Here is a 27058-nt window from a genome sequence, read left to right on the forward strand (position 1 = left end):
ACCTCCTGTAACAAAGACTTCCAAGTACCTAGAAGTTAGCGAGACTGGTCAGCCTGGGACGCCCGAGCCCACCATGGAGTACCTGGGTTCAAGTCCTGCCTCTGCTCCATTCCACCTTCCTGCCAAGGCCGACCCTGGGAGGCGGCAGATGATGGCTCAAGTGCTTGGGTCCCTGCCACCCATGTGGAGGAGGAGGAGGAGGAGGAGGAGACCCAGATGGACTTCCTGTCTCCTGGCTTTGGGTTGGCCCAGTGCTGGCTGTTGTAGGCATTTCAGGAGTGAACCAAACAGATAGGAGATCTCTATCTCTTTGACTTCCAAAAAAATAAAAATAAAAGAATCCTGAGGTATGATGGGAGATGAGAATTAGAGATAGCTATTTAGCTATTCCAGATTCACCCACTTAATCAGCAAATACACACACACACACACACACACACACACATATATATATATACTGTGCTGGAAGCTGAGGCACACTGGTGAGCAGAGCCCCCTGCCCTCACAGAGCTCTGTAGTCCCCTGGCGTCCTACAGCCAGTCACACAGATGTGCAGTGAGAACTATGGCATGCACCAGGAAAGACAGTGACCACGCAGGGGCCTGGTCTAGACGTGGGAGGGGGTAGCTCTCCGAGAGGGCTCCCCTGGGGGGGCGGGGATGTTTGACCTGAGGTCTATGGGATAAGTGAAAATTAAACAGGGAACAGGGGAGTGCAGTAGGGACAAAGTGGTGTCGTGTGGGAAAGGGCATGTGTGACTCACACCTTGGTGGGTGGGTCTAAGCATCACCTAGGAGCTCTCCTGAGATAGACAGGATCCTCACCCACAGGGAATCAGATCCACTGGATCCGCATGTATCCTCCCAGGTGTCTGATGTTTGCTGTTCACTCAGCGTCGTTGGTGAAACTTCCCTCTTAGGGTCTATGCTCCAGAGACCACCCATGTGTAGGGATGAATCCAGCTGGGTTTGGGAAGTGTTAGGGGGACCCTGCTCCATACTGTGGCCTGGACCACAGGAGTAGACAGTGGTCCTCCCTCCGTTCTCCGCCCTACTTCTACACCCACTGCAAGGATCCCAGATCCAAATCAGCTATCACCTTGGAGCTCTGGGAGTCAGGTTAGAAAAGAAAGTGGAGATTCCCCCCTGCTCAAACTTTGTCAACCTCAGTACGGACATTAGGAAAGAAAGAAGACATGGATGTGTTTTGGGAGTGAGATACAAGTGTCGGCAGGAGGGATCTGGCGATTTTCTGAGGTTCCTTGATGGAGCCATTGCCAACTGTGACTCACTGGCGGGTTTTGAGGGGAGGCGTCACTGAGGGGTCCCCGGATAGCAGAAGAATAATTCTGAGCCAGCAGGGTTTCCTCCTAGGCAAAGAGCCCTCTGGGGGCCGGGGGGTCTCAGCTAGTTTGCAGGGGTAAGCCGAGCCTGTAAGACTGCTGAGCCTGTAAGACTCTTGTTCCTTTTTCTCACCATCGCCTCCAATGCCACAGGGCCTTGGGGGTTTAATTAAGGTGGCGGGCTGTTTCTGAGGTCGGCGCCCCTGGTTGAGCTGCACCCTGTGTTTTCTAGTTTCCAGTCTCTGGTTCCATCAGCACAAAGTCTTGATGTGCTGCCCCTCTCTAAACCTCCGGAAAACTTGCCCATCTCCCTTTTGATAGTGAAAGCGGGCCCAACCAAGAGCCTTCTGCAGCCCAAGGGGCTACAGAAAATTGAATACTTGTTTGTCTTTGCTGTTCTTACGTTGACACCCTCTATTTGCAGTCAGCAGTCCTGGCTCTCCATTTATAATGACAATATAAAGTTCCCTTCCAAAACAGACGTTTATGTATTAAAAGGAAAGAGTCTATTCAAAGCAAAAGAAAAAAAATAAAAGAGTCGGAGTGTGAGGGCACAAATTGTGAATGACACTCGGGAAACGGCCGTATTGGAGGAATACGGGCACTGGAGGAGCCATCTGGATTTCACATCTGGTTTAATCCTGGTAGCAAGCCTGAGAGGCAAGAGCCATGATTTTCCCAGTTTACAGCGGAAGTGACTTTGTTGGGGAAGTGACCCGCGCGGCCTGGCCGACTGCACCCCTCTGCTCCCCCCACTGCCCTTTGTTGTGACTGGGGGCATGGGGGAACTCGTCTTTCTTCTGTAAGCCCTCAGCCTGCCTCCTTGTTCCCCCTCACACTTTCTGTACGCTTTCCATTTCTGTGTGTAGCCTGAAGCCGCCTGCCTCGCCCTTTGTCACTTCAGCCTGGAGGACACTGTGTGCCACTGACACTTTGCAAAAGACAGAGCTCAAGTGCACCAGAGCCCAGCCCCTCGGCCGTGTTTCCCTGCTTCGGGAGGCAGAGTTTGCTACGGGTGGTCTGGAGACCGGTCTGAAACTTGTTGACATTTAACAGTTGGGTTCTGCGAAGGTTGACAGGATTATTGTGCTCTTTAAAATGGTCAGCATGTCCCAGAAAATCCTTGCTCCTTATGGAGAATCCATTTGTGTGTGTGGTTTCTGTTCAGAAGCCCTGAGCAGTTTTAAGTTTCCTAAGCAAGTGATTAGTGGCATTTTCAAGGTCTGATTCACTGGGACATTTTGGTTCTGGAGGAGAAAGCCCCGGCTGTTGCAACCTCGGAAACTTTACACTCTTGCTCGTTTTGGTTCTGAGGCACCGAAGGCTTCTGGAACTGGTCTGCAGGAAGATACCAGCACATATGGCCTGGGAGTATCCACCCATGGCAGCCTCTCATTTTTGAGCTGTCTTCTGGAAACAAAGTTGAAGGGGTGAGCATTTGGCATAGTGGTTAAGATACTGCTTAGGATGCCTGTATCCAGTGTGGGAATGCCTAGGTTTGAGTCCTGGCCCTACTCCTGATTCCAGCTGCCTGCTCATGGGCACCCTGGGAGGCAGCAGGTGATGGCTCAAGAAGTTGAGACCCCACTATCTACATGGGAAACCTGGCGTGAGTTCCCGGCTTTGGCCTGGCCCTGTGCCAGCTGTTGTAGGCATTTAGAGGATGAACCAGTACATAGAGCGTGTGCGCTTGCTTGCTCGCTCGCTCTCTCTCTCTCTCTCTCCCCCTCCCATTGCTCTGCTTCCTCTTAAATAAAATGAAAAATCATTAAAAAATTAAAGTTGGGCGAGACTTACTATGTCTGCTTGTGAATATCCTTTGTGCTATTTTGGGAATGTGTGGTAAGGGGCGTGGCTTTTCTTTTCCTTATTTTTCACGTCTCTAGAAGAAGCCCCAGACTTTTCTTTCCTCCTGACTGAGCTTGGGGTAGCACCCCCTGGATAGAGATGGTGCAGAACCATCTTGGAGGGGGAGTCCCACTCTGGCAACTCAAACTCAAGGGCTCTTCCTGGCACATTTGAGTTTGTTCATGGCCATCTTCCCTTTGACCCACAAGGCAGAGAACCAGCCTGGGTCTTCTCACATCCGCACCTGTGGCGTTGCAGGCTCACACCTCAGAGGGAGTCTACCTTCTCGATTATTTGCACCCTCGGACTCATCAAACTGTAGATCAAAAGTACTCAGAAAACTGCACCTGCACCGAGCAAGCGGTTCCAGAACCGACTCAGGCGGGTCACCTGTGCCCTGTCAGCATCCCTGACGGGAGGAGTGTCCGCCCCAGGACTCTGGAGAGGACAGGAGAATGAGCCACGAGAAAGGGAATGAAAGCGTTAAGGGCGTCAGGTCATTCTGCTTTTCTCTCTTTTCTCTCGCTGGTGTTTTAAGCCCGGAGCCCTGCGGGGTTTGATGTTGATGGGTTCCTTCTCTTTGCACACAAACCCACACATCTGTCTTAGTTAGAAGTTGTTTACGAAGGGAACAGAAATTCACGCAGGCTGGCACAAGCAGATTGAGTTAGGCTCTCGGAGTTAGCCGTCAATCCCTGGGCATCCAGATGCAGGAAATGGAGTGCAGCTGGGAGCCAGCGGGCCCAGCGGTGGGACTGCAGCAGCAGGTCCCTGTGGCTCCACCGCTTCTCTGTTCTCTGATGTCGGTCCCCCCTCCCTAGGCAGCTTTGTTTCTCTCTGCCCCTCCCTGCCTGCCCTCTCTCTGCATGTTTGATCCCCAGCTCCTGTGTCATCTAATCAGCACTTTTTTTTAAAATCTTACTCACATCTGTGCCATGTTTTGCTAGTGATGATTGTTTGTGGGGGTGAAGGCTCAAGGGAGCTGACGGGGTGGCGGGGGCAAGGGGGGCTCCCAGGGGCTGAGAGTTGCAGCATAGTGCCCTCCTGTAGCCTCGTCAAAGCGTGTAGTTGGTTCAGAAGCACTGATCGTACCAAATGCATGTTTGTATTCATTTCTAAATTCTCAGGAGAGAGGATGATTGGTCTTAGATCAAGTGTGCCCGCCGGCTTCTGTCACCCCTGCTCTGAGGCTGGCGGCCAGGGGACACCATGCCCCAAGGCTTATTGCTGCAGGGACAGCTCGCCTGGTGGGTGTCCAAAGAAGAAGCAGGTTGGATACCTGCCAGTTGCCTTTCTTCCTTAAGGGCAGAAAACTCTGTCTTAGTGTCTCCATCCCCACACCATCTGGCCCAAGTACTTGGTAGGCTTGAGATGCTCAGGAAATGCCTGCTGATGACAAATGACCAGGTGCACGTGTGGCGTGGACCTGATGTTCTGCTGAGCAGGGTCATGAAATGTGACACTTGACCCATCCCGGAAAACTTTGTCATCTCCCCAGCCCGCCGGGTTCCGTCCTTGGGCCCTGCCCTGCTTCACCCCGGTTCTCCAGCGAGTCCAGCCTCCTGCTGTTTTCCTCTTTCCTGTTACCTTCTGAAGTTTCAAACTGAGAGGGGTTGGGCAGCGAGGCGGCAGGTTGCCTATGTTTTTTCTCCATATGAGGCATTTGGAATCAATTGTGCAGTGGCCCCTTTGAGTTAGCTGTTTAGAAGTAAAACAACACATACTAATACCGCATTGTAAAAATGTCTTTCCGGCCACAGTCTTAGACTTTTGTGTTTTGATGAAAACGCCCTTCGAAATTTCCTGCTTTATTTTTTCTTAATGGCCAGGCATTAGCCTGGCAAGTGCTACTATGCATGAAATTCTACTGATGTTGAGAAGCAGCCATACCTTTTGGAGAGAAGAAAAGCAGCATTTGGGGATCAGAAATGAATTGCTGGTGGTCGACCTCCTGTTGAGAGTGACAGAGACCTCTGCCTAATCGCTAGTGTCTCATCTTGGATCCTCTGCCTGCCCGGTGTTCTAACAGCCTTACCTAGCAGAAAGAGGGATGGGGATTGATGTTTCTGTATATGACGAGGGGAATGCAATCCTGTGTTCTGTATTTACTCCTCTATTTATTTCTTTGCAGAGTGCATGGCTCTTTCTCCCATGAATCACTTGGACGCCTAAATTCAAGGACATATGTTTGCGGCTCTTACACATCTGTCTTGAATTTCATTTTTCCACCCTGTCTTCTACTTTCCAAACCATTTACCTCCCTCTCTCTTTCTCCCTGCTATTACTTACTTCATTCTGCTGAGGGACCCTTTCGTGGCAGGAGCTGGTGGAAGGAGACAGTGGGAGTCACAGGCCATTTCTCTATGAAGGTGCATTGGGACCTGGGGAACTTGGCTTCTCAGCGTGCAGTATGATTCCTTTCGCTTCAGACACAGCTGAACCGTGGCAGGGTGGCAGATGGCACTGTCATATAGGGAGGTGCCTATCTTGCTAGCTAGCTTCCCGGTGAGGTGATGGTGCCAGTCCAGTTTAGGGAGAGCCTTGTAGCCCCCAGCTTCGTGCAGACCGGTCCCTTCTGACTGCTCCCTTTGATCTGTTTTTCCAGACTGGGGATTTCTCACATCATTGTAAATGTTTCCTTTCCTCTCCTTGTCATTTGGCAGAGTCTCACTGGGAACTTCCTGAAGCAGGAAAGTGGTAACAAGGGGTTTATAACTGGGCACTCAGAAAGTTCTGCCAAGAAATCGAGCTTTCTGTGCAGCCAGGGCAGGAAAGAAAAAAAAGAAAGCATCACCCTGATGAAATAACAATCAAGTAGGAAATTGGAAAGAGTGCTGTGCTGAGTGCTAATGGCTCCACGGTGGGACAGGTATGGATGGCGCTGAAATGATAAACATGGCCGCCACGCTCACCAACCACACTTCCTGCTCTTATTTTCATTTTGGAGAGTGGATGTGGAAAAGCTGACCCTCCCGCCTCGTGATTTATAGCGTTTGGGTTAGTAGGCATTACGCAATCACATTCCTGATCTACTGGAAGCTGTAGCAAATTGTGAGACTATTTGCCTGATTTCTTTTTTTGGATGGCAGCTTATTGAGTAGCTGTGCAGGAACCACGATGAATGTGTGAAAACGCCGCGGCGGCTTGCTTCGTTCTGATGCCGCATCTGTGGGGCCGAGCTCGAGGAGCTACTGGTGCACTGTCGGCCCCGAGCAGTGTCAGCCGGCCTTTATCCAGTGCCTGCCATGGGGAAGGCACTGCAGATCCGAAGCAGCCTAAGATTGGCTCCCAGCCAGCGAGGGAGATGTGAGGTGGCCTTTCGGTTCCAGGCCCTGTGATGGTGACAGTAGGATTCGGGAAGGGTGAGATTCTCTCTTGCTGTTGACTCAGTGGATTGTCCCTCAGATCCCCTGGTTTCCATCGTTTGGGAAACCCACCTGCCTTTCCTGTTGGAGCGGTCCCTGTCATGCCTGGTGCATGGGCATCTCCTCTGCAGTGGTAGGTCTGTGCTGATGCGTCCTTCAAACGCTGAGTTTCGGGGTCATGGCTTCCCAGCCCACCCAGCACCGAGCAGGCTGGGAGCCCTGTTGTCCTGTCCCCCCAAGGAAGGACTGTCTTCACATGAAGAGGGGTTTCTGGATGGGATTTGTTTTGTTTTGTTTTGTTTTGTTTTGTTTTGACAGGCAGAGTGGATAGTGAGAGAGAGAGACAGAGAGAAAGATCTTCCTTTACCATTGGTTCACCCTCCAATGGCCGCTGCAGCCGGTGCATCTCGCTGATCCAAAGCCAGGAGCCAGGTGCTTCTCCTGGTCTCCCATGCGGGTGCAGGGTCCAAGGACTTGGGCCATCCTCCACTGCCTTCCCGGGCCATAGCAGAGAGCTGGCCTGGAAGAGGGGCAACCGGGACAGAATCCGGCGCCCCGACCAGGACTAGAACCTGGTGTGCCAGCGCCGCAAGGCGAAAGATTAGCCTGTTAAGCCATGGCGCCGGCCATTTTTTTGTTTTAATTCTTAAAAACATAATGAATGAACTAGCAAACCTCACCAGCTCTGGCCAGCTGCCAGATCTGACCACGTCTGACGGGTGCTGCGAGATGGTTCACTGGGGGGAACTGGTGGCATTCACCTGGGCAGGGTGGGAGGGGATACCACCTCCACGAGCGTATTCCTCCGGCAGACCCCCCAAACCCACAGGGAAAGGTGCACGTCCTTCCACAGAGCCCTTGCTGCTGCCACTTGGCGCCTTTCTTCCTTCTTGTTTGGTTTCAACCTTATGGGCCGCATAAAGACCTGGTGTGAACACTCTCAGGATTTGTTTTCAGCGTGAACTTGATGTTTTGGGTTATACTTGTGTGATGCTGCATCTCTCAAAGGGCAGACTTGACTGTCCCTGCCCCACAGCACGCGCCCTCCAGCCCCATCCTGTCAGCAAGGGCCACCATGAGAACCGCCTGACTGCAGACCCACTCTGGCCCCTGGTCCGCTCTGCTAAGAAACCTCCCAGCCGTGCCCTTGGATCTCCTCTCTCTAGGGCATCTGGCCCGAGTCTGTTATCACCAGCCACCCCCGACTGTTCCAAACCACTGTGCCCAGTGGAAGTTTCTGTAGCAGACAGGGCTTTAGGAAATCCCTTCTGTCAGCTTGCGAGAACTGCAGTGTGGGGAGCCAGAGCAGCCTTCCCTCCATCTGTGGTGTCGGCCAGAGAGAGCCTGGCAGCCATATGCCGCTTTGTGCTCCCAACAAACTGCTCATCTCCGGGCCCGCGAGTCATGAGGCCGGGAAGCTGTGTGGCGTAGCAAACGAACCTCCTGGATTGGTCTTACAAAAGACATCGAGTTGCAGGCCAGCCATGGACTGACGACAGGAACTCAGAGATACTTCATATTTGAGCGTTTTGGAAAGGATGGGAAGAAAACATTTACATGTTTGCCTTTCTATCTGTGGATACCATTAAAAAAAATTTTTTTTTTTAAATTTATTTGAGAGGCAAAAAGAGAGAGCAAGCTCCCATGTGCCTTTTCACTCCCTAAATGCCTTCAATGGCAGACTCAACTAGGCTAAAGCCAGGAACCAGGGACTCAATCCACACTTCTCATGGAGGTGGCAGGGACCCAATCATTTGAGCCATCACCACCACCACGCAAGGTGTGCATTAGCAGCAGGCTGGAGTCAGGCACAGAGCACTCTGCTGTTGATGCGGGTTCTTAACCTCTGTGAACAGTATATTTTTTTTAAGATTTATTTTATTTATTATTTGAAAGAGTTACACAGAGAGAAGAGAGGCAGAGAAAGAGAAAGAGAGAGAGGTCTTCCATCCGATGGTTCACTCCCCAGTTGGCTGCAATAGCCAGAACTGTGCCGATCCGAAGCCAGGAGCCAGGAGCTTCTTCCAGGTCTCCCACGTGGGTGCAGGGGCCCAAGGACGTGGGCCATCTTCTACTGCTTTCCCAGGCCATAGCAGAGAGCTGGATTGGAAGAGGAGCAGCTGGGACTAGAACTGGCACCCATATGGGATGCTGGCGCTTCAGGCCAGGATGTTAACCCTCTGCACCACAGTGCCGGGCCCTGTGAACAGTATTTTTATAACTCATTAATTTATGTTTATTGATTGAAGCCAATCTGAAGGTTCCGCCCTCTGAAGGGGTGCTTAGTAGCCGAGTTACTTGGTGTGCGACTCCGAGAAGTAGGCTAGGAGAAGGAGGAGGGGCCCCGGAGCCTTACGGTCTGCCTCACTTCCCTCTGTCAGCTTCCTCCAATGCCAGCTGCACTTGCATCCAGCCTCTTTTCCTTGTTTACCCTGCGTCTTCGCCACGGCATCTACTGTGGCCTTCACCGCTGGGCTCGCAAAACCACAGTCACTGCCGATCCTGTCAGCCAGACCCAGCCTCCCTGCCACGTGAAGCACCACGTGTGTATTTCTTAACTTGTCACGTCTGCCTGCGTGGCCCCGGGAGCCCCTGTGTCTCTGGGAGTTGTGGTTAGAACTAGTCACCATTTCTTAGCTGCATTCTAACCCTCCCCCGTCCTGAGAAAGGACCCACAGACTGGATGCTGGCCCGGGAAGTGTCTTCCTCCCCATGCTGAAGCCAGGGGCTTGCAGTGGAAGGATTTAGGATGGGTTTAATTGGAAAGACTGCAGCTTTTGTCCAGTGGGTGCTTTTGCCTCTCCCTGAACTGGTACTGGACAGGTAGAGAGCCCTCAGCTCTCCCTGTGCAAGGGCTGATGTACTTAACCTCTGGCCACAAGTCCCTTGTAAAGTACCCTGTATTTATTTGTGTGGGTAATTCTGGGTCCCAGCCCTGGCGGAGACTGGCAGCACTGTGGTGTCCTTATTGCCATACCCATACCTGTGCAAAGCTCCTTGCCCTGGCATGAGCTTTCTGATATAAAATCCAGATGTGCACACATGAGAAGTATTCTCATGGGAGTGTCAGCTGGGCTACGGGGACATTTCTAAGTACCTCGTGTGCATTCTCTGTCCTCACCACAACCTAGAAGGATCTGCAGAACGTCACAGTAACCTGCAGGACCAGGTTGCAGTTGAAAACAGTGAGGTGTGGGCCTGTCTGTCCAAGGTGGCAGAGGAGGGTTCGTACCCGCGCTGTCTGCCCTCAGCGCCCAGGCTCTGCTTCCCGCCTTGGTGCAGTGGAGGGCTTAGGCTGCCAGCACATAGCAGTCACACTGGAGGAAGGCTCACGGGGCGGTGACTGTGTCGTGTTCAAGCTGAGAAGCAGAACGCAAGGCCCTTTGTCCCAACGCGTCCGTGCGTTTGACAGCACTTTGGAACGACAAGTGAAGTGGCCACGTAGTTTGCTATACGCCAGTGAGGTGCCGGGAAAGGCCGGCCGTGCAGATGACTGGCATTTGTTGGATAAAGAGATAAAAGGAGGAAGTGGCCCTCCGCCTCTCATGCTAGCAGCCGAGTGATTTCTGTCGTCAGCGAGTATCTTGCAAGCGAAGCGGGGCTTCTAACATAAGAAGAGGTCGGCACATGCACCTGAGAGTCACTGCCATTCACTACCTGGGGTCGTCTCCAGGTCCCTCAAGAAGTCCTTCTCTCGTTCCTCCTCCCCAGAATGGAAACCTGCAGCGGACACAGGTGCTGAGCGGGGGTTGCAGGGGATGTCGGTTCCCGCTTATGGTGAAGAAGCAACGGCTTTGCTCTCTTGAGCCATCATCGTTGCCAATATTTCTAACGTTGCCTGACACTGATGGGGGAACTGAGCGGTGTTCTGAGTTGCACATGTATTATCCAGTTAGTTCTCACAGCAACAGTACCTGGCCAACAGCTCTGCCAGGCCGTGAAAACTTCAGTTACAGACTAAATGATACACTGTGAATCTTGCTAAGGGACGATGACATCAAAGAGTTCATCTTAACTTTCGGGGTATGGGGGCAAGGTCCTGCTGGGACATTTAGAAGACGATGCTGAAGTAACAACAAGAATTAATGTTCGTGTTAGCAGCTAACACTGACGTGGTACCTAGTCCGCCCCTGGCCTTAGTCTCTGTTTTTGAAATGTTTATTTGAGAGGCAGATATCGCTCCTGCCCATTGGTTCACCCCCTAGATGCTGGACCAGGCTAGAACTGGAAGCCTGGAACATAATCCAGGTCTCCCATGTATGTGGTGGGGACCTTACCACTTGAGCCACCACCTGCTCCAGGAAGCTGGAATTGGAAAGCATTTCAGAAACTCGAACTCCAACACTTGGACATGGGATGTCCATGTCCCAAACTGCAGCTTTAAACGTTAGGCCAAATGCTTGCCTTCCAGGCCTTGTTCTAAGCACTTAATGCAACGTACGTAATCTTTCTAAATGTCCAGTGAGGTGTAGGTTGTTACCTACTTTACGGATGAGGAAACCATTGGCAGTCTGCCTAGCAAGTGGGTAGCCGGCTCCAGAGCCCGTGCTCAGCCGCCTCTAGGGCGTATGATGCCTTGACAGTGGAGGGTGGGACGAGGGGACGTTTTCCTGTCGGACTGTATAAATTGGCGTTGGTCAGGTTGGTTAGGAAAGGTTGGGACAGCTTTAAGGATCTGTTTGTAGATGCTGCTCACCGGAAGGCGGTGTTGCCTGCAGTTAGCGCTTGGTGGAAGAGCGGCGATACAGCTTGCCTGAGAAGGCTCCGCTGACCTGGCCAAGGGGTGTGCTGATGAGTCCTACATCTGTGTTAGCTTTGGCTTCCTCCCACAGATTCACAGCAGCTGTTGAGAAAAAGCAGCTCAGACCCCCGGTCAAGTTCAAGACCTGATCCTCAAGCTGAAGGGCGGATCCTGTGTGGCCCTCAGGAGCTGGGACTGCTCGGATACCACCAGGTTTCCCTGCAGCATCTGAGGGTGCTGACTGACCCCACCCGTGCTTCCCAGGAGCTTGACTTTCTCGTTTGCATTTTTACGGTTTCCCCATGCCAGTACTGTCCCTTGCGATGTTTGCTTCATTGTTTCGTGGGCCACTGTCAATGCATTTCTGGCCGGCATTCCTGGCGTGATCGTTCCAACCATGATCTTGGAATTAGAACCAGCCGGCAGGCCGAGGAATGGAAACTTTCAAGTAACTAGATAGGCCGTTTTGTCATCCTTTTTGATTTTCGCCAAGTGTAGCTAGTACCATCTGCTCTTTTTTCTTGTTTCGTCTTTGTTGCCTTGCTGCTTGGGGTTTTGCTGGGCCATACTCTATCGGGGTTACCTGGCCTGTGGGCAGCCGTGGAAGGTCATTGAGCAGTCAAAGGTATCATCAAAATGGACTTCAGGTGGACTTTTTGCCAGGCTCGTCCGTAGGGAGAGCAAGCACTGGGTGTGAGACTGGCGTGGTCAACCCCAGCTGCAGCAGGTCAGCCGCGGTAGTCTTCCCAAAGTGCTGAAGTCACCGTTAGCCTCTTCAGAAACCTCCCTGGACCAGTGGAACGTGAGCTCCTGCCCTCTGCTGCCCGCGGTCCCGAGCCGCTGCAGTGGCAGCCGGCTGACTCAGCCCCTCCTGCCTGCCACGCGCCTTTGTAGGCGACGGCAGCGTGCTTCGTGCATTAGTCGTCCAGGCCAGAAGGTGGGGAAATGCTGCGGAATCAGATGTGTGGGGCAGGCGTTCTCTTCATTTCAGAGAAAAGCAGGACCCACAGAACTCATCTGAAAAAATATTCCAGATGCTCTTTTAAGATCTGCAGATCTAAACACGGGGGTGAGCGCGTGAGGAAAACGGAGATGGCCAACAGGCCACATCAAACAGGCCCAAATCTGAGGGCGCATGCGTTTTGCAGAAGATTCTCGTGGCAGACACCACGTGCTGCCGAAGGAAATCCCCATTCGCTGCACGGTTTTGTCTGCAGCCCACTATCTACACGACTGATTGAGTGGCTTTAAAGCTGCTGGCAGGAGAATTTCCCTTTTTGAAGGGAATGCTGCCAAGACAAGGGAGAAATAGCCATAAATCAAATTCAAGTAAGAGTGACACGTCCCGTGTGCACAGTGCTTTGGGGGCCACAGTTGTCTCCACAGGCGTCCTCTTGGTTCAGCTGCATGCCGTGCCTGTGCTGCGGGTGTTACTGTGCACGGAGAGGGCACATGGCCTGCAAACTCTGGTACCAGGTCAGCCACTGCAAGTAACAAGGTACAGGGCCTGCATGTCAGCCCAATCCCATTGGAAGCCTTTTTCTTTCTACCCTACCATGTTTCTTCTCCCTGAAGGAGGAGACCCTGAGGATTAAGTGTTCTTCTGTGATAGAATGTGCCAAGGAAGAAAGTGAATTCATTTATTGGGGATGCTTTAAAAAAAAAAAAAAAAGGGTACTTGGTGCTCAGTCCTGGCTGGGTCCGGTATTCACCATCCTGAAGGCAAAGGGGTGATTTAGAGACCACAGTAGTCATCAGCCTGAATGAGTTTAGGAAGTTTAGCTGCAGCAGGATGAGGAGTTTGAAAAACAAAAATATCTATTTGAGAGAGAGCTCCCATCTGCTGGTTCACTCCCCAGATGCATGTAACAGCCTGGTCAGGATCCAGGAACTCCATCCAGATTTCCCACATGGGTAGCAGAGGCTCAAACACCTGAGCCATCACCTGCTACCTCCCAGGGTGTGCATTAGCAGGAGCTGGAACTTGAACCCAGGTGTCCCAGCCGATACCTTAGCCTCCACTTAACACCTACCCCAATAGTGAAGTTTTTGCACTATGGCCTCCTCTTAGGTTTTAGACAAACACTGATTTTACTGGAGCAGTATTTTAAAATTTTTTCAAAGAAAGCTTATTTATTTGAAAGAACCACAGAGGGGTGGGGGGGAGAGTGAGCTTCCATCTGCTGGTTCACTCCTTAGATGGCTACAACGGCCAGGGCTGGACCAAGCCGAAGCTAAAACCTTCATCAAGTCTCTCATGTGGGTGCAGGGGCCCAAACACTTGGACCATCTTCCACTGCTTTCCCCAGGTCTTTAGCAGGGAGTTGAATTAGAAACGGAGCAGCTGGGACACAAAACGGTGCCTACAGGATGCAGAATTGCAGGCAGCAGCTTCACCCACAATGCCAGCCCCTGGAGGAAGTTTTAATCGCAGGAATAAAAATGGGGCAGTATTGTAGCTCCCCCAATTGAATCAAGGCCAAGATTGCACTAAAATGAACTCTTAAGGCAAGGGGGTCTTTATGCGGGGTCCAGAGACCGTCTGTGATCAGACAGGTCCCACTAACAGGCTTCAAGGGATTCATGAACTCTGTAAAATTACACAGACTTTTCTGTGTATGTGCATCTTTCTGTGGTGAAAGGATCCGTAGCTTTTATCTTCAAAGGTGACCCAAAAATGGGTATGAAACACTGTTTTCAGAGGCCTTTTTGAAAACCTTTAGTGGACTTGAGATACCACGTCCACACTCACAAAGGCACAGGGGTGATGAGTTTCTTTAAACTTGAGCTTTTCCCGTTTCCAGTCGGCATAGCGGCGTCCTCAAAGCAGGCCTCAGCGACTTCTCTGACATCAGAGTCAGCTTCTGGGCCACGTATGGAAGTTGCTGGGGTTGGGACGACCGTGCCTGTGTCTCGCGCTGTTTTTCAGAGTCAAGTAACCTTAATGCTGCAGCCTGAGAAAGACGGTTCCATGCCATCCCACAGACAAAGCTCGCGGATGAATGGCATAAATCCCTAGATAAACCACTGTCATATGGGCCATGTTAGATCACAGTGGGTTAATCTACAAAAGGATCAGCTTTTCAGATGTGAGTCAGTAGCCACATCCCCCCACCCCCACCCCAACCGTGGACTTTTACTTGGAAACAAAGATCTCATCACAAATGGAGAAAACACGAGCTAAGAGCTGCTGTCTTCCTGAGACCCACTGGGAAAGAAGGCGGAGTGTCCTTAGGCAGGGAGGGAGGAGACAGGGTCCTGGTGCTACAGTTTCTTACCTCTGCCAGGAAGATACATCTGTTGTGATTTGGGACACTGCGTGGGTGGGTATTAAAAGTCTTTTTGCTGGGCTGGCGCCGTGGCTTAACAGGCTAATCCTCCGCCTTGAGGCGCTGGCACACCAGGTTCTAGTCCCGATTGGGGCGCCAGATTCTATCCTGGTTGCCCCTCTTCCAGGCCAGCTCTCTGCTGTGGCCCGGGAGTACAGTGGAGGATGGCCCAAGTGCTTGGGTCCTGCACCCCATGGGAGACCAGGAGAAGCACCTGGCTCCTGGCTTCGGATCAGCGAGATGCGCCGGCTGCAGTGGCCATTGGAGGGTGAACCAATGGCAAAAAAGAAGACCTTTCTCTCTGTCTCTCTCTCTCTCTCTCTCTCACTATCCACTCTGCCTGTAAAAAAAAAAAAAAAAAAAAAAGTCTTTTTGCCAGCATGAGGAATCCAGGAGAGATTGGGTCCTTCCTTCCATGGCAAGGAGCAGACAGCGTGTCTCCTCAGTATGTAGAGTCTCACCACCCCTGTTTTAAGAACAGCTGAGCAAGAGCCACGCACACGCTTGCGCCTCAGTGAGGATGTGGTGCCTGCATGCAGACCACTCTGTCGTAATCATGTCGTATTGGCCGGGTTTGGGTGTGAGGCTCACAGACTGCAGTTTACTTTGGGTAGCACAAGAGCTACACAAAAGGAGAGGCCTGTTTTAGGATATCATTTGCTGGTGGGAACCCCAAGCCCCAGGGAAGATAGGATCCCAGTGAATTTTGTGAATATTTCGACAACATAATATTTATTTCAAGGTTACCATAAATGGTATATTTATTGCTCGGTTTAAGTCTTAATAGGTATCCTGTATATAGGATGGTGGGACATATGGGATAAATACTAAGGAGTATCTGTGTCAAACTGATAGCTTATGTTTCAGTTGAGAGTGAGATTTTACAGACACATCTGCTGTAGACAGGTGGAAGATAAGGATGCTTGCTCCTTCGTGCTGTTGGGAAGTGCCAGGCATTGTGGTTCCTTAAGAAAAGAAATGGCGTAGACGTTGGAAAGACGATAATCTTTGCTTGGAAATGGTACCGCCTTCTGCTCGGACTGGAGAACTACTTTGAGCTAAGAGCATAGATCACAAATCAGCTGTTGTGGCCTGGTTCTCACCTTCTTGCCCATTCACGACTTTGTTCTTTGACTTCGCCCTCTCATCAGTCTCTCCTCTGGGTTATCTCACTCAGCAGATGTTGTAGCATCTTTAAAACTTCCTGCCTCTGACCTGAACGCCTCGTGGTTTTCACAGCTGCAGCCCCGTTTCAGGGGCCCTTAGAGCGTTGTGTGTCCACGTCCTTGCTCCCTCCGCCTGCCGGTCTCTCTCTGCCTGCCGTCTCTCTCTCTCTCTCTCTCTCTCTCTCTCTCTCTCTCTCCTTCCTCCCTGTTCTGTGCCCCTGTCTGCCCAGACCCCTGTGTGCCCTGTTGGCTGTGTTCTCTGGTCAGCTCTCTGTCATTTACTCAGCGTCCCAGCACTGTCTGACCTCTCCTCTCCAAAGTGTGTCCCCTTCCCCCCGGGACACCAGTGTCTTCGTCCCCCCACCCCCGCTTCTCTGCACTCTCCTCCAGACACCCTCTGTGTTCTGGTTCCTGCTCCACCCTGGGGTCTCTTCCGTAGCCCTGTCCTCTCCTTGGATGATCTCAGGCAGAGCCATGGCCTTGAATACCTTCTAGTCATTGATCCCTGGTTGCGATCCCAGGCTGCATCCTTGCCACACTCCAGATTTGTAACCCAGAGGCCTACTTGAGATCTCCGCTTGGGGCACGTCCACCAGGCACCGCAAGATTGCCCATCCAGTCTTGGTTTTCCGCCTCAGACGTGCTCCTCTCTCCTTGTCCTTGGTTAGTGGGACCGTCCTAGACAAACTTGCTGAAGCCCTAACCCAGGTGCTTCCTGGGGCTTTCTCTCCCTGTTCAATCTCTCTGTTTACCCTATTGATTCTCTTCACAATAGACCCTGTCCTAAGGCTGCTGACATCCCATCTAGCCCCCTGCTAATGCGCCCAGGCAAGCAACAGATGGTGGCCCAGGTCCGTGGGCCCCTGACACTCACACCCACATGGGAGACTTGGATAGAGCTCCTGGCTCCTGGCGTCAGCCTGGCCTAGCCCTGGCCATTGCAGCCATTTCAGGAGTGAACCAGCAGATCCTTCTCCTCTCCCTTGGTCACTCTGTCTTTTAAATCTTTTTTATTTTATTTTATTTATATTTAAGACCGTGCCCTCCATCTGCTGCTGTCCCTGAGGCCCGCTTCTGCTCTCACGCCCTGCTCAGGCCGTTTAGCCTCTCCAGTTGGTCTCCTGCCTTTCCTCCTCTTCTCCCACAGTCTCTTCCTTCCCAGCTGCCGCAGTGACCTTTTAAGCCATAAGTCAGGCCATACCACTCTCCTGATAGCCTCGGTAGCTTCCTATTACTCTTAGAATAAAACCCCATTGTCTTTACCCCAGTCTATACAGGGCCTTAAAGATCCGGTCCATGAATGCCCCTTGACCTCGTCACAGCCCCTGTCCCAGGCTGTCCTGCCCCCGCCACGCCAGGCTTTGCAGTTAGCCCCCCAGCCTCCGCACAGGGCCCCCGACTTGCTGGGTTTCACCTGAAGGCCGGAGCTCCCGGACATTTCCTCGGAGAGGCCCTCCGCCAGAGCACACTCTCAGATGTGTGTCGTGCTTTGCTCTGAACCTGTTGTATTGCCTGTTCTGACATGACTGTTCTATTCATGGTCTCACTTGTCTCTTCCTCTCTCCCTCCCACTAGTGTAGAAGCTCAATTGGGGCCATGACTTTGCCTTGATCTTTCTTGTGCTGCGCGCACAGTAGGTACTCTGTTGCTATCTATCCATTGAGTGAAATTCAGCACTTACAGATAGAAGCCACACTGTGGGGGCGGGTGGAGAAATAATGTTTATAACACAGTATCTCCTGAACATCAACAGGGAAAGACAAGCATGGGATATATCAAATTGGGAAAGCTAATCTCTGTGAAAATGCTAGTGAGGACACTGGGAAGTGGGCTCTCTCCTTTGCCACTGGTGGAAATATGAAATGGGCTGAGCTTTCCCAAGTGGTGAGTCATGGGTGATTTTTACGTCAATTTTTTGTGGTTTGCCACGTCTCCCGTTTTTTCCCCAATGGTTACTCCCGCCATCCTCGAATTACTTTTTCAACAAAAAAAAAGTAACAATCTTAATCTTCCCTTTTTTTTGGTTTTTAAATTAACCTGGCTGGACCCTTGCACAGGATACTTACAAGGCTAATCCCACCAGCAGGATTGTCTTATCCTGGGGTTGAGACAGCTCTGCTCTTTTTTTTTTTTTTTTTTAATTTTTTGACAGGCAGAGTGGACAGTGAGAGAGAGAGACAGAGAGAAAGGTCTTCCTTTGCCATTGGTTCACCCTCCAATGGCCGCCGTGCTGATCCGATGGCAGGAGCCAGGTGCTTCTCCTGGTCTCCCATGGGGTGCAGGGCCCAAGAACTTGGGCCATCCTCCACTGCACTCCCGGGCCACAGCAGAGTGCTGGCCTGGAAGAGGGGCAACCAGGACAGAATCCGGCGCCCCGACCGGGACTAGAACCCGGTGTGCCAGCGCTGCAAGGCGGAGGATTAGCCTAGCGAGCCACGGTGCCAGCCGAGACAGCTCTGCTCTTAAGAATGTTTGATCTGGATGCCCAATCAAGTCTCTCTGCAATGGAGCAATCCCGGCCATTGAAAACTGGAGGTGCAGAGCTGCTCTTGTTCTCAAGCTGGGCTTATGAGCCCCTAGAAATGTGGGGCAGCGCCAGGGCGAGGCCCACCCGATTTGAGGCAGCAGTGGGGGCCCCCTAACCCTCCCTGCCTTTCTCAGCAGATCCCCTGGCCTGCTGCTTTCCTGCTTGCAGCCCCGTGGGCATTTCCCTCCGCTGCGTGTAGCTGGCCCTCTGACACCTCTGTGTCCTGTTCTGTCAGTGTTCAGGCAGCAGCCTGCTCTCTGGGCCCCCAGCAGGGGGTCCCCCAGCTCCCTGGCCTCAGAAGGGGCCCTGGAGCTGTCTGTTCTGGAGGTATGTTGCTAAGACATCTCATTTAATGATGTTGCTTTGTGGCCTTGGCAATTAAGTTCCAGGGCACCCAGGGAGCCACCTAGGCATGTTCCCCCTATGGAAGTGGGCCTTCAAGGGAGACTGCACACACAGTGGCAGGTCACCTAGTGATGGGAGCACATCTTGAGCAGTACGTCCCTGGATGGTTTCGTTGTTCTGTGGGCCTATCATATTGGCTGCTTCCTAAACCTAGACAGTGTCCACAGCTGCACGCCAGGCTGTCCGGTGTCCCTGTGGGAGTAGATGCAGTCAGTCCCTGAAATGTCCCCAGGTGGCTCATGACTCTCTTGGCTTCCAGCCCAGGGCTCTTGCCTTCACGACTCCTGAGGCCCTGGACCTGGGACAGGGTACGCAGCCGTCCTTGAGAATCTGCCAGTAGGTGGGGTTGTGGAGCATGGCACCGAGAGCCGAGCGTTGGGGCTGGCTCAGGATGTTGCCTCCCTGGTGTTTGGCAGGCCGAACGGCACCCAGCCATAATGGCTGGGGTTTTCCAAGTGCAGGCACCTGGTGGAGTGGGGAGAGGGGCAGATTGGAACTCCTCTGTCTTCCCTTGCAAAGCCTGACCCTTCTCCCCAGGCGCTAAAGGGGCACAGCAGGTCAGGGAAGCAAGGGAGCAAGTCGCTGCTATGACCTGCTGGCCGCAGAGCCTCCAGCAAAAGCCCCTTCCTTCTCACCCTGAGTGCAGGAGAATACGCAGAGAATATGCCCCCAAGGGGAGGAAGGAGAGAGTAGGTGCGATCTTCCCCCAGCCTGTGTGGAGGCTGGAGCCTGGGTGGGCCTCGTGAGCGCCTGCACTGTCACAGACCACAGACCACAGGGGCCCACGCGACTGAAGTTAACTTGGCCCCTTGGCCCCTTGGCCCAGCTTTGCTCAGTTTCCCTCTATGCATACTTCAGTGCATTTGTGTTCATCTGCCCCTCGGGCCTCAGGGGCTCACAGGAACCCTTCATTAGCCTGCTTTGGACTCAACCTCCTTCTTTTACTTTTCCTCTGACAGCTTAAACTTTGGAACAAGTACCGAATTTCCAACATTCCATCGCTAATATTCCTAGACGCCACCACCGGGAAGGTCGTGTGCAGGAATGGGCTGCTGGTGATCCGTGATGACCCGGAAGGTAATTCCTCGGCGTGTCTGCCCTGTGTTTCCCAACTTCCCCTTCCATTCTTGTTCCCCACTCTCCTCCTCATTGCTAGAGGGGCTATCAGTGAAATGTGTGTAAGTGGGTTTATGTGCCTATAGAAGACAGACTTGATGAAATTAGAACGCTCTATAGGCCAGGGCTAAGATTTTTTTTTTGAAACAAAGATTTATTTATTTGAAAGTCAAAGTTACACAGAGAGAGAAGGAGAGGCAGAGAGAGAGAGATCTTCCATCCGCTGGTTCACTCCCCAATTGGTCACAATGGCTGGAGCTGTGCCAATCTGAAGCCAGGAGCCAGGAGCTTCTTCTGGGTCTCCTATGCGGGTACAGGGGCCCAAAGACTTGGGCCATCTTCGACTGCTTCCCCAGGCTGTAGCAGAGAGCTTGATTGGAAGTGGAGCAGCTGGTACTTGAACCGGCATCCATATAGGATGCCGGCACTGCTATGCCACATGTTGGCCCCCAGAGCTGTTTTTTAAAGGCATCAGAATGCCCCTTTTGTGTGTGTGTGTGGGGGGGGGGGCTTTAACTTGTGGGCCAAAGGAGGTAGAATCTAAAAAACCCTCAGCTTTTGGGGCTTGCACTGTGGCATAGTAGGCTAAGCCTCGGCCTGTGGCCCTGCATCCCATATGGAGGGGCGCTGGTTCATGTCTTGGCTGCTGCTCTTCTGACCCAGCTCCCTGCTAATGTGCCTGGGAAGGCAGTGGGAGATGACCCAAGTCCTGGGGCCCCTGTACCCACTTGGGAGACCTGGAAGAAGCTCCTGGCTTCTGGCTTCAGATCAGACAAGCTCCTGCTGTTGTGGCCATTTGGGGAGTGAACCAGCAGATGGAAGACCTTTCTGTCTGTTTATCCCTCCCTCTACCTCTCAAATAAATAAAATCTTTAAAAACAAAACAAAACAAACAAACAAAACCCTCGGCTTTGTAGGCCGAGGAGACTGCTGGAAAGTGACCAGAGTCCAGACCCTGACTTCCACTGCTATTTCAACAGCAGCTCTCGCCTTAACAACTAGAGACAGGCCGAGGGATTTTTATTTTTATTTTACTTTATTATTATTTTTTAACTTTAAAATTTAAGTTAAATATCCCTTATCTAAAATGCTTGGAGCCAGAAGTGTCTCTGACCTCAAGGATTTTTGGATTCAGGAATACTTGCGTAGACCTCAGCAGGCAAGCATCACTAGTCAGAAATGTGAAGTGCTCCGAAATCGGAAACTTAAAAAATTACTTATTTGAGAGACTGCAGGGAGAGGCAGGTGGACAGAGAGTCTCCTGATTCACTCTCCAGATGCCTGCAGTGGCCTGGGGCCAGGCAGGGACCAGTGGCCAGTAACCTGGGAACTCAGTCCAGGTCTCCCGCGTGAGTGACAGGAACCCGGTACTCGAACCATCACCACTGTTCCCAGGGTGCGTGTTAGCAGGAAGCTGGAGTCAGGAGCCAGAGCTGGGCCTGGAACCCAGGTACTGTGGTGTGGGATGCTGGCCAGATGCCCACCCTCAAGATCTAAAACTTCTTGAGTGAGTATCATGTAGGTTCTCCAAAAGTCCTGTTTTTCACATTCCCAGGTTAGGAATGCTCAGCCTGTATTTCCCTAGCAAAGTCACAGTCTCTGGTCGCTCTTCTGGCTCAGGGGTGAGGCATCTCATTTCTCGATACTGCCTAACTCCTGCCGGCCTTGGGCTTGTTGACCCGCCGGCCAGGCACCTGGGAGGCTGCTTGGTGGCTGTGCCCTACTGCTTTCTCCTTTGCATTGCAGTGGTGAACGGACTGTCCATCACTACAAATCTACTTGGAGGATTCAGCCCTGGTCACAGATTGTCCAGATTTGCGTCTGTTGCAGGAACTGGAGCTCGGTAGAACGCATCTGTATCCGTTCAAGTTTAAGCATCAACATACACAACTCTATACCAGTGCACATTCCCCAGCCCTACCCCAGAGCTTTTGGATTCTCGAGCTTCAGTGTGGGCTTTTGTACCCGTTCTGTGCCCCTTCCTCCCAGCTCCCAACCCCCAGGTGATTTTGAGGCAGTGGGCCCTGGACTGCCCTGTGAGAAAACCCCATTCTGTTGAGCTGGGGGCGTGTTACTCTTCCTGGAGCTTGAGTGTGGTCAGAATGTTGGCCGTGTGTGTGGGTTGGGTGGATTTTTTATTTTTAAAAAAACCTTATCTTTTAATTCCATTTCCTATGAACTGTTTAAAGTACTCATGTATTTTTTTTTAAAAGATTTATTTATTTATTTGAAAGTCAGAGTTACACAGAGATGAAAGAGGCGGGGCGGGGGGGGGGAGGTTTTCCATCTGCTGGTTCACTCCCCAATTGGTCGCAATGGCCGGAGCTGTGCCGATCTGAAGCCACAAGCCAGGAGCTTCTTCCGGGTTTCCCACGCGGGTGCAGGGGCCCAAGCACTTGGGCCATCTTCTACTGCTTTCCCAAGCCATAACAGAGAGCTGGATCAGAAGTGTAGCAGCTGGGTCTCGAACTGGCACCCATATGGGATGCAGGAGCTTTAGGCCAAGGCGTTAACCCACTGCGCCACAGCGCTGGCCCCAGTTGGGTAGATTTTACCCTTTCTTTATATTAGACTCATACTCTCCCCTGGCCCTTGAGCCCCAACCCAGACCAGTTGAAGCAGAATCTTGGGGAGAAGTGGGGCACAGGAGCATATTTGTGGGTCTCCCAGCTGATTCCAAAATGCAGTCAGAGTTGAGGATCCATTGGGATGCTAGGGTTGTGGCTGAACCATGGGCAGCGATTTTCCCAAACCTGGCCCTATCACCAGACTTACTGGGGAGTCTGTTGTGTTTTGTTCTGGTCATACATCTTCAGCCATGCTGCTGAGCCCCAGGATGAGGGGCGTGGCCTGGGCATCTGGGACAGACCTGGTGATCATGCAGGTTTGGACACTGTCCTAGGATAGGTAGGGCTCTGCCAGGCTTGAGTTCTACTTTTATTCCTCTGATAGCTACAGGTCCTGTGGATGTGTTGACATAAACACTGTTTGGTGATAAAGCTGTCTTGCCTGCGGCTCTGAGCCTCCTGGGTCCCAGGCGTCTGGCTGTAATGAGGAGACTTAACATTCTCACCATCTGTTTCCTATTTCAGGTCTGGAATTCCCTTGGGGGCCCAAGCCTTTCAGGGAAGTCATTGCGGGGCCCTTGCTTAGAAATAACGGGCAGTCCCTGGAGAGCAGCAGCCTGGAGGGGTCTCACGTGGGCGTCTACTTCTCTGCGCACTGGGTGAGTGGACCCCTCTTCAGTCCACACAGAAGACAGCAGCCATGTCCCCACCAGGCCCCGCGTGGCCGGCCTCTGGAGGTGTGACTGCTCAGGCAGGAATCTCCGGGCCTTCATGCCTCCTTGCCTGATGCAATCAGCACTTACTGTTGTGACAATAACAGCCATAGCCGCAAGAGAATGACTGACTGTCACTGATCTAAAAGAATGTTCCTCCTCACCCTTCCGATCAGACTTCTGGGGCGGGGTGGGGAGGTTTGTTGGGGGCTGTTTGAAATGCTGTCCGCTGGTGCCCCCTTTGTGGGCTGGGAGGAACCCGTGCTGAGTGCTTGCCATTAGGAGAGGCAAGTTTATTTGCACCTCTTTGGCAAACAGGGTTTTGCTGTCTGCCTCCTGTCCGGGTCCTGCTGAGCAGGCCTCTGAGGGGAGACAGGGGCTGGGAGACAGAGACGGTGCGTCCCACAGCAGGGGCCTGCTGTTGCCTTTCAGTGTCCACCCTGCCGGAGCCTCACCCGGGTCCTGGTGGAGTCCTACCGCAAGATCAAGGAAGCAGGCCAGAAGTTCGAGATCATCTTCGTCAGTGCGGACAGGTAAGGCGTGCGAGGAAGCGGCTTCCTCTTCGGTCGGTGGTTAACGGCCATTTCTTCTGCCTTACCTTTCTTTCCTTTTTTTAAATAAGTATAAATTTCAAAAGTACAACTTTTGGATTATAGTGGTTTTTTTCCCCCCATAATCACCCTCCCACCCGCAAATCATCCCATCTCCTACGCCCTCTCCCATCCCATTCTTCATTAATATTCATTTTTAATTATATACAGAAGACCCACTTAATATATACTAAGTAAAGATTTCAACAGCTTGCACTCACACAGATATACAAAGTATAAAGTACTAGTACTGTTTGTGTACTAGTATTACCATTAATATGCATATATAACACATTAGGGATAAGCGTGCTGGGTTTTTGGCCCGTGATTCTGCTCCACTTTGCCCTAGCTCCTATCTCAGCACGTGTAAGTGGGGCAAGCTTGAAGGCAGGCAAGATGGAGCAGTCACCTTTTTGTTTTATTTTTTTGAAACTAAACAAGCTGTTGAAGCACAGCTCGTATACAGGAAGGTGCATCCTTTTGGGGGTCCAGGCCAGTGAGCTTTGCATGAGGCAGGAGCCTGTGTAGTCATCATCGTCACGGGCCAGCTGTAGAGCATTCCCGCGCTCCTTTGCGCACCTTTTTGGGCAGTCCCCACCCCACCCCCCAGGCCCATGGAACCCCTGGTCTGCTTTCTGTCACCTGGTCAGATGTGAATTTCCTCAAGTTTCTTATCCGTGGAATCAAAGGTGTCTGCTTGGTTTAAATGTGGCCCTGTGCACGGCAGGTCCCCTGCGCAAATTAGAAGTATCACAAGAAATGTGGCTTTGTGTATCCAAGTAAGTCTGTGTAAGAAACGAAAAGATGGGCGTGAATATAATCAGTAAGATGTCATGGAGTGGCACTGAAGGGGCCTGGCCTTATTTTATTTTATTTTATTTTTTAATTGTTTATTTGAAAGAGGAGATCTTCCATTTTCCCGATGGCGACGACAGCCAGGTCTGGGCCAGGAGCTATCCAGGTCTTCACAGAGTGGCAAGGACCCATGTACCTGGGCATCTTCCACTGCCTGCTCAGGTGCGTTAGCAGAAGCTGCATCAGAAGCAGAGCAGCCAGGACCTAAACCAGCACTCTGACACATGAGGCCAAGTCCCAAGTGGCAGCTTATCCTGCTGTGCCACAGGCCAGACCCACCTGCTGTTACAGAGGTGGTAGCTTCCTGGTGAACCTCAGAATCGGCAGAATAACACACTTCCGTAGCCTCGAGGAGAATAGAGATTAGAAACTTGATTCCCAGCGGCTGATATTGTGGCCTAACTGGTAAAGCTGTTGCCTGTGATGCTGGCATCTTTTATGGGTGCTGGTTCGAGTCCTGACTATTCCACTTCCAATCCAGTTCCCTGTTTGTGGCCTGGGAAAGCAGTGGAAGATGGCCCAAGTGTTTGGGCCCCTACCACCCGTGTGGGAGACCCAGATAAAGTTCCTGGCTTTGGCCTGGCCAGCCTGGCCATTGTGGCCATCTGGGGAGTGAACCAGCGGTTGGAAGATCTCTCATACATATAAATCTTTGAAAATAAATAAATAAATCTTTAAAAAAAAAAAAGGCCTGGTGCACTGGGGTACCAGATGAGGACAGTGGGGCCTTCATGGTTAACAGACCTTTGTTCTTCCTCTGTGTCGCTATAGGTCAGAGGAGTCCTTCAAACAGTACTTCAGCGAGATGCCCTGGCTGGCTGTCCCCTACACCGATGAGGCCCGGCGGTCACGCCTCAACCGGCTGTACGGCATCCAAGGTAGGCATTCCAGGCCCCGGCTCCGTGGGGCTGCTTGCACGGAGACCTGCTCTTCTGGGCTCGCCACATCGCAGGCTTCCCTTTCAGAGGAAAAAGAACGTCTTTATTTCCAGGAATGCTCACATTCCTCGTCATCTTAAAAATTATTCAGAGTGACTTTTACGGTATGTAAATTATACCTCATTACAGCTGTGCTTTTAGAAAGAAAACACACACTTGTCCTGGTAAGATAGCAGGTTTTCACCCCCTGGCACTGTGGGCTCTGATGTGCTTGGACCATGCAGCACAAGCTCCTAAGTGACTTGGCCAAAAACCGGTCCCACAGGGTTTCACTGTCACACAGACAAGAGTCACTCTGAGTCTTTGAGCCTCAGTTCCCTTATCTGTGAAATGGACACAAGGAATCTCTGCTGCAAAGAATTGCTGCGGCATCGAGCTTTAATGCCTAGTGCATATGCAGCGCTTCTTGCCCGATGGTGAGGGCTGAGTGGGCGTCCCCCTCCAGGCAAGAACACTTCCTGAGAACCTAGAGAACTAGGACTTCCGGCACTAGTCACTGTGCTCAGAAGTGATTCCTGGTGAGGCGAACGGTTGCTAACTCTTTGTTGTTGTTAAGATTTATTACTTGGCCGGCGCCGCGGCTCAATAGGCTAATCTTCCGCCTTGCGGCGCCGGCACACCGGGTTCTAGTCCCGGTCGGAGCACCGATCCTGTCCCGGTTGCCCCTCTTCCAGGCCAGCTCTCTGCTGTGGCCAGGGAGTGCAGTGGAGGATGGCCCAAGTGCTTGGGCCCTGCACTTCCTGGGAGACCAGGGGAAGCACCTGGCTCCTGCCATTGGATCAGCGCGGTGCGCCGGCCGCAGTGCGCCTACCGCGGCGGCCATTGGAGGGTGAACCAACGGCAAAGGAAGACCTTTCTCTCTGTCTCTCTCTCTCTCTCACTGTCCACTCTGCCTGTCAAAAAAAAAAAATTTTATTACTTATTTGGAAGTCAAGATCACAGAAGGAGAGAGAGAGAGATCTTCCATCTGCCCATTCACTCCCCAGATGGCTGCAATGGCCAGTGATGGGTCAGGCAGAAGCCAGGAGTCTGGAGTTTCTTCTGGGTCTCCTACTTGAGTGCAGGGACACAAGGACTTGGCCATCCCCCACTACTTTCCAAGGCACATTAGCAGGGAGCAGGATCCGAAGTGGAACAGGCAGGACATGAACTTGTGACCATATGGCATGCTGGTGTAGCAGGCAACAGCTTTACCCGCAGTGCCACAGTGCTGGCCCCCAGTTGTTAATTCTTTATGGTGTGTGCATCTCCACCTTTCCAGTCTTTGCCCAGCCAAGTTTTTTCCCTTGGTGAAGCAACTAACTGTCCACTCTAAGAGTTGAACTCATTCCCTTCTTACCAATACGACTAATTCCTAGTCTGCTCTGGACTAATACAGCTAATATTTGAGTTCTCCATGCTCCTTGTGTTAGAATAGGGGGAGAAAAAAGGACAAATCAAGATTTACCCACAAATCCCATAGCTTGGGGCTGGCATTGTGGCATAGTGGGTAAAATCACTGCCTGTGATACCGGCATCCTATATGAGCACTGGTTCAAATCCCACCTCCTCCACTT

At 52.0% G+C, this 27058-nt stretch overlaps 1 protein-coding gene across 2 annotated transcripts in view; it reads left to right on the top strand.

The window, feature by feature from the left end:
* NXN (nucleoredoxin) overlaps positions 1-27058 on the top strand; it is a 166014-nt gene that overhangs the window by 117930 nt on the left and 21026 nt on the right. Inside the window, exons 1-5 of one of the 2 annotated variants that reach the window (XM_062215801.1) lie at positions 6653-6688; positions 19683-19800; positions 22932-23065; positions 23552-23652; positions 25336-25442. In XM_062215801.1, the coding sequence (XP_062071785.1) occupies positions 6668-6688; positions 19683-19800; positions 22932-23065; positions 23552-23652; positions 25336-25442 (481 nt within the window). In that variant the 5' untranslated portion in view covers positions 6653-6667. Of the gene's footprint in view, positions 1-6652; positions 6689-19682; positions 19801-22931; positions 23066-23551; positions 23653-25335; positions 25443-27058 lie in introns of those variants that run through there. The other variant, XM_062215800.1, reaches the window with a different exon arrangement.

Source organism: Lepus europaeus, chromosome 18 (assembly GCF_033115175.1).
Source record: "Lepus europaeus isolate LE1 chromosome 18, mLepTim1.pri, whole genome shotgun sequence".
Classification (NCBI taxonomy): Eukaryota; Metazoa; Chordata; class Mammalia; order Lagomorpha; family Leporidae; genus Lepus; species Lepus europaeus.